Source organism: Electrophorus electricus, chromosome 14, assembly GCF_041902795.1.
Source record: "Electrophorus electricus isolate QZ-2024a chromosome 14, ASM4190279v1, whole genome shotgun sequence".
Taxonomy (NCBI): Eukaryota; Metazoa; Chordata; class Actinopteri; order Gymnotiformes; family Gymnotidae; genus Electrophorus; species Electrophorus electricus.
In genome coordinates this window covers 18,198,572-18,210,000 of record NC_137510.1, presented here as the reverse complement: position 1 = coordinate 18,210,000, position 11,429 = coordinate 18,198,572, and the positions used below count along the sequence as shown (strand labels likewise).

The 11,429-nt window shown below is 40.9% G+C and overlaps 2 protein-coding genes across 2 annotated transcripts in view; both read right to left on the bottom strand.

The window, feature by feature from the left end:
• Positions 1–4,606, bottom strand: part of LOC113580528 (metalloreductase STEAP2) — a 9,042-nt gene extending 4,436 nt beyond the window's left edge. Inside the window, exons 1-3 of the mRNA XM_027015136.2 lie at positions 4,441–4,606; positions 3,244–3,781; positions 1,745–2,272 (exon numbers count right to left, since the gene is read on the bottom strand). Coding sequence (XP_026870937.1) covers positions 1,745–2,272; positions 3,244–3,744 — 1,029 coding nt within the window. The 5' untranslated portion in view covers positions 3,745–3,781; positions 4,441–4,606. The remainder of the gene's footprint in view (positions 1–1,744; positions 2,273–3,243; positions 3,782–4,440) is intronic.
• Positions 4,607–4,914: 308 nt separating this feature from the next.
• LOC113581176 (STEAP1 protein-like) lies at positions 4,915–10,363 on the bottom strand. The gene is made up of 6 exons (XM_027016139.3): positions 10,206–10,363; positions 8,484–9,777; positions 7,792–8,134; positions 6,344–6,510; positions 5,659–5,823; positions 4,915–5,392 (listed from the first exon to the last, which is right to left on the bottom strand). Exons 3-6 carry the CDS (start codon positions 8,114–8,116, stop codon positions 5,138–5,140), a joined length of 912 nt encoding a protein of 303 aa, XP_026871940.3. The 5' UTR covers positions 8,117–8,134; positions 8,484–9,777; positions 10,206–10,363; the 3' UTR covers positions 4,915–5,137.
• Positions 10,364–11,429: the final 1,066 nt, after the last annotated feature.

The following is an 11,429-nucleotide window of genomic DNA, read 5'->3' as shown; positions in this document are numbered from 1 at the left end:
TATTCTGGGTTTCATTTGCAATTTTCCATACATGTAAGGTACCAAAATCAAACTGCTTAGGTATGCAAATCTGTAAAGATATCCAGACAAAGATTTTGAATTAACCAAAATTAACCACATTAGGTTACAATTAATTTAAAAGTAATTAGCCCTCAAGTAGATATGGAACAAAATTCAAAGATGTGAATATCATACATAACGGATTAAAACATTCACATTCAATTTTGGACTAACAAAAATCTTCAAGACAGCTGTACAACAAATGTATTGAAAACCTGTGTAGTCAAAAATGTAGCAAATTAAAACTTTGTTTTCAAACCTCACCTGAAATTCATTTGACTTTATTCTGTACAACAAGACTTTACTAAGGCACCACTCTTTCGTTCCTTATAACAAGTAATTTTATCATGCCAAAAAGCAAAGAAATAAGTCTGGAACTCAGAAAGAAGGTGGTGGATGCCCATCATAAGGGGGATGGCTATACTGCAATTTCCAAGCATTTCAGTGTCCAGAACAGTTGAACGATGAATAATTGCAAGTACAAGGATAGTTTGTTTGTTTCTTCTGTTAGAAACAAGCCTGTGTGTGGTTGCAAGTACAATATCTCAAAGACAGTAGAGAGGAAAATAAGCAGATATGTCCATAAGAACTCCCAGATCAGTTTTTACTGGTCTCTTTTGATCTTGAAAACACAAGGAAGACTGCTGTGAGGGCTCTTCATCATGGTGGGCTTTGAGGTCGTCACCCAAGGAAAACTTCATTGTTCACATAATGAGACATCAAAGCAAGACTGAAGTTTACCCATGTCTATTTAAAACATGGATATGAGTTTTAGAAGTTTGTCTGGTCTCATGAGACCAAATTGGAGCTCTTCAGGCATATGGATGTTGCTTTTGTTTGGCTAAAGAAGGGTTAGACTTTCAACCTAGAAACACAGTTCCTACAGTTCCTAAACATGGTTGTTGGGACCATAATGCTCTGGGAAGGTTTTGCTGCTTCAGGCAAAAGGAACTTGTCCGGGTTCATGGGGTCATGAAGAAAGAAGATTATGCTGACATTTTGAAGGATAATGTGCCAGTCAGGTTTAAGGTTACTGATGGGTCTTCCAGTATATCTCCAAGGTGGTTTGAAACACCAAAATCCATGTCCTGGGGTGGACCTTTTCAAAGGCCAGATCTCAAGCCTATTGAGATTGTATGGCAGGAGCTCAAGGTTAAGGTTCATGCTTGAAAAATATGTAATGTGGATGAGCTGAAACAATTTGTCATGGAGGCTTAGATGCCTCAATGCATGAGCCAACCTGGCTGGGAACAGTTAAAGGCTGCTGTCAGCCAGAAAGGTTACACTATTGACTATTAATTGTTTAAAGGCTAATCATTTTGGCCTTCTAAGTTTAGTTTTTTGTTGTTTCAAATCACTACATCAGTAAAATATCTTCATCATACTTCATACCTCATAGAGATTTTGTCTTCATTCTTTAGGAAGTAATTATGCTATAAACACTTTTGGTAATTTCCTGAGAAAAGCTAAAGGTTTTGTTTGGTTTCATAAAAGGGGCTAATATTTTTTACCTGAATTGTACATTTGTGCATTTAGTGGTAGTATAATTAATAGTGTTTGCCCAAACAATGAAATTTACAGAATATGGATTTGCACTTCTGATCAAGATGCTAAATGCACACACACACACACACACACACACACACACACACACACACACACACACACACACACACACACACACCTGTTGGTAGGCCATGTTGAGCAGCAGGTACCGCTCAGACCTCCTCATGGGCAGGCAGAGGCTGTAGAGCACATGCACGCAGGTGAAGAAGAAGCTGAGCAGGCCCAGCTGCTTCCTGCTCTGCAGCCAGCCCTCTAGCCAGTGGGGGAAGCGCTTGTACTTGGTCCCATAGAAGAGCTGTTGCACAGCAGCCAGCTGCCCGGCCAGATAGACCAGCGCCAGCAGGGTTATGGCCACCACAGGCAGTGTCCTGTTCACCATCTCCAAGGGGATCTTGTAAAAAAGGCTCTGTCCACTCTTCATGTATGGGTGGATGATGTCCCGGACAAAGGAGTAGACGAAGAAGAAGATGGCAAGGGCCACAGATGTTAGAACGGGGCCCTTCCAGTCAGAGAAGAGATGCAGCGGCATGTTCTCCACCTCCTTGGCTGAAGAGAGCATGCCCATGTCCACGGGCACGAAGCCGAGCTGCCGGGCCACCTCCATGACCTGCCCACGCGCTTCCACCGAGTTGCTGCAGATGTACACCTGCAGCATGGGACCAGAGCAGGGGCTGGCCATTAGATGGGTACATTTTCCCTGCATTTAATTTTTAATAAGAAGCAGACAAAAGCCATGAATGCCTTGCAGTTTACAAGCACAAGGAAGCTGTGGGAGACTAACAACTCTCAGGGGATCCTCTAACTATGAAATTATATTGCCAAGGTTTAAGCATTTTACAAATTAGACCTGGGAAAGTAGAGCACACTGGGGCAGTAGCTTTTAATAGCCAAATATCTCTTTAAAAGCTTTCTTTTTTAATATTCTGCAGAATAATATCCTACTGTTTCTAATGTATATACTGAATTAAGCCTTAACGCAGCAGTTAAGAGCCAAAGCAGAGGCTTGAATGTGACTGCAAAATCTGCAAAGCTGGCCCTATTCCTACAAAAACCTTTCTAAGATCTGACTGGACCTAAAGTGATATGAGAAGACAATATTATCCCCTTAAACTCCAGCCTACACTGCTGACATCAGGGTGCTGTATTCTTTTGTTCCATGTTTTTCATACATATATAATATATAGTAATAGCCTTTTGTAATTAATAATAAAACAAAACCACTTTTTGGGTATGACTGAGTATATTATGCTCAACTTCCATATCAATGAAGTAGGGGTTGCAGTAAAGCTTAGCACTAACATTCTGAACTGTGCTGTCAGGATGCTTAGCTGATTATGCTGCTGTCAGCATGTCTGGTGCGACTGGTACAATGCCTTGCCAACACAGTGCTACCCATCATTACATCCTGGGCTTTTAATTTAATGAGGCTCCTTCAATTATTCTTTAAATGCATGGAGAGAGGATCCATGTGGGGCCAATTAAGGAGGCTACAATAGATTGCCAAATTCATGCAGAACACTAATCTACCAGTCAACAACTAATATTTGTTACATATGGATATATTACATCCGCTGATGGCTTTATTCGACATGTGACTGCCTGGATCCCATATCTTACCTGTCGACTGGCATCTTTTGGGCCTGACTGCATGGCCCAGGCTGAGATGACATTAAACCCTTTGACCACAGTAGACTCTGGGAAAAGGGACGCCAGGTACTCTGCGTTTGACTCTGGATACTGGTTCACTCGCCTGTTGTTGCTGACATCCACTAGGATCTTCCCTGCCAACAAGTGCTTAATGTCCCAGAGGGAGGGGTAGTGCTCCCTGCGGATGGCCAGGAAAACCATGGAGGATTTGCTCACAGCATCCTCATGATGGGTCACGTCCACCACGTGTGGAAAGACGTCAGCTGCCCGCTTGGGCTGCCGGCTGCCTACCACCACATGGAAGCCAGTGTGGAGTAGGCGGATAGCTAGGCACTTAGAGAAGTCCCCCGAGCCAATGATGGCCACAGTGGGCTTGCTGGCGCCCTCCCTGGGTCCGTTCTTCAGTCCGTTGGGCAGATAGGAGGCCTTGGAGCGAACAGGGCTGCTGCCCATCAGGGAAATTGAGTCCATTTTCAGGCCTGGAGCTCCTGATCTTGATTCCAAGAAACTAAAACGACACCTCTGGTTAAAACTATAAACTGGTCATGAATTCTATCCTGTTTTACTCATTGGAACAAAAATATTTAACGGATGTTGGATACTAAGATTTATTGCAGCAGAGTAGTACTTAAGACAGTAACAACATAATCTAGTAGCCTTGGTCATCAACCAAAAACTGTTTTATATAGCAACTTCAGTAACAGGCAAAGCATCATTTTAAACTGAATTTCCTGATAGCCGGTTACACGACCTGTGTGAGATGTTTTGAGACTGTTAGACTTCTATAAGCTCTACAGGGCATATTATACAGTATTATATATTTTATATACTATTATTTTTCTGCTGCACGGCCACACGTTTTTATGCTAACGGAGCATAGTCCCCATATTGGCAAATCATCGCAATCGGTGAGGTCAGAAAACTGGATTCACGTCTCACTGAAAATACCGCGACTTCGATAATGTTATTCGAAAATATTACACATCGGCAATCTATGAGACAACTGCCCATGTCACTTTGCAATGCAATGCAGAAACAAGAGGAAAAAAAATACAATACGACTTTTTGTCGGAAAACGTGGTGCATTGGTTTCACGTGATTGGTTCTACTTCGGTAACCATAATTCATTTGGCGACAAAAACAACTCAAGGTTATCGCTAACGGTACCTGTCATAGGATCCACTGTGATAACATGGAAAAGACTGGAGATGTCCTCCCTGACAGGGGTCGCACTCCCCTCCCTCTGATCGCTTGACTTGCCGTGATCGGTCTGATCATACGCGAAACAGAAGCTCATGCAGGCGGAGCACATCCGAGAACGCACCACTCAGCGAGCGAGTATCGGTGCGCTCTGGTAACGCAGGTATCACTCATCTGCAATGTAGGCTTTAGTTTTCCCTCACTCCTCTTGCAGTCATCACGAACACTGACAACAGAGCGTGATTTTAGGGGATTAAAAAAAAGCACCCGCAAGAAACAGTTTATGCTCTCAGGGCCATAACTGAAGGAATGCATAGGATTATTTTTGTAAGAAACCCGCGATATCTGAATGAGGTCGCAATTATTAGACCATAACAGTCCCTCAGTCTTTTTTAATGCAGATGTAACACATTATACATTAATAGTAAATACTAACAAAGCAACACCAAACATGTCGTTTATAAACACATTTAAAAAAATAACAGAGTTAATTAAAGACTTGAGTACATATGTGCATCTAAATTGCATCTTAAAATAACAGGTAATATATTGCAATATTGTACATAATACAATAGCGTAAAAATGCACACCGCAAAGCAAAACCAAGACTCAGGAACATATGCTACATTCACCATAGACACATATTTAGACAAACATAAGAGAGTCAGATGGAGTCCTTTTCTGACATTGTCCTTTGCCCTGGTCTTTCACAACCTTGTCGAATGCGTTCCAGTTTCTTGTCTAAGTAGGGTATAGCCAGCAGAGCCTTGAGCAGTAAGACCAGAGATGGTAGGAAGGATGCCAGTATGAATGATGGAGGTGTGTACCACACATAGTGATTTAGCTCCACCCATTTCTTCCAGCCATACACCAGAGCATGAGCTGTGCACAGGAGCAGAGCTGCGAATCCCAGAGTTCTCTACAATACCAGAAACATCCGGAGATTCTATCTCAATTACTAAGAAGTCCATGCAGAGATATGCCTATATGTTGTCGCCCATGGTTGTGGAATGCAATCTTGGCACTACCTTGAGTGGACACTGACTGATACATGGTTAGGATAATCCTTTACTGAGCAAAGGCAGTTCAAGACAAAGTTTATCCTACTTAACAATTTAGCATAGTTTAACAATCAGACCCCACATCTCACTCATCTCATCTGTATGTTTAATTTCTCATACCTACCTGGATGCATTGGAATTCTCTCCAGTTAAGCAAGCCACTAACAGAGGGCAGGGAGGAGATGGCCACCAAGGCCAGAATACCCAGTGCTAGGATCCCTAGGGAGATGTAAATCTCCATTCTCCAGACATCATCCTCCACCCACGAGTTCTCCTTCTTCTGTTTCACCTGCCCCACAGGTAGTGTGAGAACTGTTATTATGATGAGCAAAATGTATCAGTGAAGGGATTGTGTAGTACATGAGAGGCACAGAGGATTATCTTTTTACAAAAAATACTCTGCCCTCCTTCTTTTAATTTCTTTAAATTCTTTAATTTCTTCTTTAATTTATTTGAATTCCAGCATGTTTCAGAAAACAACACATGACTTATGACTAACATATGCAAAAGGGCAAAGATATTCACACATTCACTAAGGACAGTCAGATTATCCAATGTAGATTGCAGAAAAAATCACAAAGAAGTCTTATTGTGAGATATAAAATGGTTTTATGAATGTGAATTGTAAGAACATAACACACTGAGTCAATGGTGTATTCATCTAAATGTCATGTGGCTGAAGACATCCTGAAAGCAAAAGAATACCAAAGCTCTGTATGAATAGGCCATCTGAAAAGTATAGAAGTATATCTCCCTGAAACATTTCCTTTAACCCTCCTGTAGCCCTCCCCCATTAACCCCCTACTCACCTGCTGGAAGGCCCAGTTGAGGACCTTGTACCTGTAAGAGCGTCTCATTGGGTAAGTCAGACTGTAAATGGAATGGAGGCAAGCCAATAGGAAAGCCAGAAGACCAATGTGTTTCCTCCCACTCATCCAGTTTTTCAGCCAAACAGGGAAAGGCCTATATTTAGTGCCTGGTAGAGAAATACCACAGCTAACCTTATTTCATTTTACTTTTACCGAAACAACACAGAATCAAACATTTCAGACATTATTTGGTTCCAGTATTTGGAAGTACATAATTCCAACAAAAAGTCTCTTTCTAATCAATGCTTTGCATGTGCATGGCAAGAGCGCTTGTATTGTGGTAATTCTGTCATCGAGTTTAATAAACTCCTAACCAGTTTGCCTTATGAATGAGAATGTACACATATTTCTGTGGAAAGTCTGGCCAGCGGAGAGGCTACAGACGTATATAGCTCATCTTTGTAGTATGCCAGTATTTCCCACCTTATATAACAAACACTTACATTTGAGATATGATGTATGTGATAAATGTAGAACCCATTCTCCAAATGGAAACTCACTTATCAATCATGTAGGATTCCATGCTCCCTAAGAGAGATTCTATAGGCCAAGATGTACTGACCATGAGCTGTTCATGTATTGACCAAATGTTTCCAAAGATCTCTGGTGTGAGTTGAACCCCAACTCACCTCAAAACAAATGATCGAAATCAGTCTTAACACAATAGGGTTCACTCTTCAAATTACAGAATAACATACAACCAAACACACACCAAGGCAGGCAGTTGGCAACACCCATTTACATTTAGCTGATGCTTTTACCCAAAATGACTTACAATTATGACTGAGTACAACTTCAACAATTGAGGGTTGCTCAGAGGGTGAATAATGGAAACTTGGCAGTGGTGGGGCTTAAACCAGCAACCTTCCCACTACAAATCAAGTACCTTAACCACTGAGCTACCAATGCCCGTTTCACCCAGATTATCTGACTGCAAAAGACACTTAGACACACAATCAAACGTGTGCCATAAGTACAAAAACGGACTGCCAAAGCCACAATTTTCAGCTTGCTCAAAGCAGTACAAAGCACATGTCTGGCAGGGGAAGTGAGGGGCTTGTAGTTTAATGGTAGGTGGAGGCTCTATAAACATACTGGATTAGTTTGTTCCATGTTTGATTTGTGTGTTTCTGACAAGTGTGTTAAGGCTCCTCTGAGGTTGCAGGCTAGGTGGCTGTCTTCAGGAAGGAGAGATTGTGCCAAGTTGCTCCTAAAAATAATGCTCCTCCTCTCTTGTCCCCATGTACTTTGCCTATTGCAGTTCATAACACTCACCCTCATGTTAATCTGTTTTCTAAATGTGATTGCAATCTTGTGTTTGTGTGCCAATGTAAGTACATCACAGTCTTGAATAATTTATATCACCTCCTGCTGTTTGTGTAGCTCACCTCTGTGCAGCTGCAGCAGAGCTGCCAGCACCCCTGGCAGGTAGACCAGGCTCAGCAACGTGATAGCGGTGTAGGGCAGTGCTTTATTGAGCACCAGGATGGGGATCTTGTAGAAATCATTTTTTCCCTGAGACACAAAGGGCTGCAGAACATCTCGCAGGAACGTGTAGATAAAGGCCACGGCCATGACAAGAGCTGTAAGCTTGAGAGGCAGACGCCACTTGGGGAAAAGGGGCATTTTCTGGAGATGTACACTAGCAGGGAACTCAAACTCCTCCAAAGCAAACACAGACAGCAGGGGCCGCTGGTTTAGCCTGAAGCACATCTCTTCCTCTTCAGGCTCCTGAGGGAGAGAGAGAGAGAGAGAGAGAGAGAGAGAGAGAGAGAGAGAGAGAGAGAGAGAGAGAGAGAGAGAGAGAGAGAAAGAGATGTCCAGTCTAAATCTCCAGACTGCAGGCCTGTGGACTCTGGTCTCACATACTCATGGACCTATGTACCATCACAATGAATCTACGAGACCAGACAGCTGCAAGTGTATAAAAACTGCCAGGGGCCTTCAGCTCAACTCATTTCAATGGTTATCATTAATGCCAAAATATGATTACAGAAGTATAATGTACAGTTATCAAAGTTATGTTGCTTTCATTCATGTTATTGTGCTGCTGGCTCTTGGAGGCAGAGTGGTTTATTACCTGATCCAGTCCAGTTTCTTCTCCAACACTGGTTACAATTATGCAATTTATCTTAATACAGATCACAAATTAAGTTACACCATCATAGCAGACATAATGGACTTATTGTTACTGAAGATCATAAGTTCTAATACAATTTTAAAGTTACACTTTAAAACACCTATCATCCCATACCTAACATATGCTTATTAAATTTAAATAAATATCTGTGATCAAAATCATTCTGCTTTCATTCATGTCATCACATCTGTGTTCGAGTAATTCCACAAGCAAAGTCTGCTGAAGCATGCATCTTCAGGAGACTCTCTGGAAATATGAAAAAAAAGTGTGCTTTACCCCCCCTTATGACCTACTTGAATGACAGAATTAGACAACCCTCACAGGAACACCTACTTTAAGTCCACGACTCTACAAATCCAGAGAAGACCGACAATTTAGACTGGGTGGGAGAGAGAGAACTATTATCAATAGCTTAAAGCTAATTACAATGATGGAGTGTTATAATAAAATTATATGGTGTGTTACAGCATAAACAGCATTTAGCTATGATTTAAATGTTAACTAGAAGACCCAGCCAGAGTAGGATGCACCCCCTTTGAGTCTTGGTTCCTCTCAAGGGTTCTTCCTCAGGCTCTAGGGAGGTTTTCTTTTCCACTGTCAAATTTGGACGTTTGTAAAGCTGCTAAGTGACAACATCTCTTGTAAAAAGCGCTATATAAATACATTTTGATTTGATTTGATTTGACAGGTACTCCTACTCTAACGTCAACACAAGACATCCAATGGTTTCCTGTTTAGATGTGAAAATATTTAAACGCTGTGTCCTCTGGCTTTCTTTCTGCCCTCTTTCTGTTTTTTTTTTTTAAATTTATTTATTTATTTTTTTTACATCTAAAGGAATTCAGTGGAAACAGGAATGCATAATCCTCTTTTTGTAACTAGGAGACAAGTACTTTTTAAACCTTAGGTTTCTCCGGGACTTTGAAGTAGATATTAGAGCTATTTAAAAGAAGTATTTCTCTTAGTTCACTATTCCATACTCATTATACACAATGAGAAGGTTTTGCTACATTTATGTGCCTATATGCCAGTCATAAACAAAATTAATTGAACATTTCCTTTGATGTGTAGCCCATTCATACACCCCTGCCCCCTGCCCGTGCCTTTTGGGTAGGTTCAAGCTGAGATAGGAGTTTCATATCACATAGCGGAAGGCTATATTCGTGATGCTCAGTAGTCTCCCCCAGATCCTGAAGACCTTGCTCCATGATGAGACATACAGTAACAAACAATCCTGCAAAATGACAACAAACAGTCCTAAACAAAGTGACAACAGTCCCGCAAAATGACAACAAAAATGCTGAAATACTGCATTCAAATGTGTTCATATGCCGAGAATGAACATTGCAGGCATGAGGTGACAAGAACAAAGCATGAAGTTCATGTGACTGGTCAGAGGCATATTACTCAAGGCACTCATCTTTAAAAGGAGTCTAGAAGACTTCAATATACCAGTTTCTATCAAATAAATTAGCCAATACTATATACACAGTTTCTATAAACACTTATAAGTTACAATGCTCTGTTTCATGGTAGACGATTAAGACTACTCAAAGAGTCATTGACTCCTGTTTGATGTGCTACAGATAGATGGCACCAGAGGTTAAATTATGCCAAAAAACGACATGATCAATCGACGCAGGCAACATTATTCAGACTTACCCAGTTTGGGTCAAACAGTTAAAAAGAGAGACATATATATTGCACACTTGGCAACGAAACCTAAACTACTAAAGACAAATGCAGGATGATCTCAGAGGAGCACGTCACCCTTATTCGCGGCTAGCTTACTTTCACCTCCACGATCTCAAAATGTTAGAGCGCACGTAGGTGTTAGGAACCACGAAAATTCAGACACGTTAACTCCTCCCTGTTTATTCTCTGGATATCCCTGTTATGACACTATAGCTACTTAACTCTATTTTTACTTTCATATGCTACGACTTTTTTCCTTTTGTATAAATTAAGTTTGATAGATTGCAGATTTTGAGCTGTTCAGAACCAAACATAAAAATTGGAAGTTCAACTGCTACATAGCAAAACCGAGTTGTTTTTTTTCTTGCAGCATTGTGCACTGATATGTAAGAAGAAAATTGTATTTATTAACTATAAAAACAAGTTTAAACCAACGTAACCATTCCAATTATTTATATATACATTTCAGAGGCCATCTAAGAGAGACTCCTCGGAATATTGTAGGGAAAACAGAAAGCTGCCAACTAAAATCAACTCGCTTTTCACCCGCCTCCTGCTTTGCATCATGATTTTAGTGCCAACTGCTTCTCGGGATCTCTGCTCCTAAAGATTGTATTACTATTAATTCTGAAAGTAAACTAACATAGACAATGTCTAACCGATAACAACTGACATGAATAATCCAAAATATTAAATCAAATAGTGTTTAATGTACATTTGCTACTGTGGACAATGTGCTTCTGTATGTCCTGAAAATATTTATTTCAAGTTGAATGCATTCAGTGGTGACTTTTTTGTTCCACTAGATGGCAGCATTTGAATTCAACTGGGCATAACATGGCCGTTAGAAATCCGGTAATGGGTAGAGCTCTGTATTCCCGGTATCATAGATTTAAAAGCACTGCTTGAATGTGAGTGGACACTGAGAAGTTGTATCACGTGCTCATGTGCATTAATTTGTACGAGGCTTTGGACACTCAGATTAAGAAGTGGAGTCAAGTTATATCATGGGTGAAAAGTGCCGTGGTCAGCACACCTCACCAGTGACAAAACGTGGATAATATCACCTTCAGACTGTTCTCTTAGGAATTTTTCACACATTGACAGGTTTCAGTACGTTAATATCTTATATTTGATTTGTTCTGCATTTTGCTTCAGCATATTGCACATTGCTGTATGTCAGCAGTACAA

Coding starts and splice junctions, on each gene's coding strand:
- LOC113581176 (XM_027016139.3), bottom strand. CDS start 8,116: ATGTGCTTCAGGCTAAACCAGCGGCCCCTGCTGTCTGTGTTTGCTTTG. Junction 6,511..7,791: donor TCTGCTGCAGCTGCACAGAG/GTGAGCTACACA, acceptor TTTCTCTACCAG/GCACTAAATATAGGCCTTTC. Junction 5,393..5,658: donor GAGAATTCCAATGCATCCAG/GTAGGTATGAGA, acceptor CTGGTATTGTAG/AGAACTCTGGGATTCGCAGC.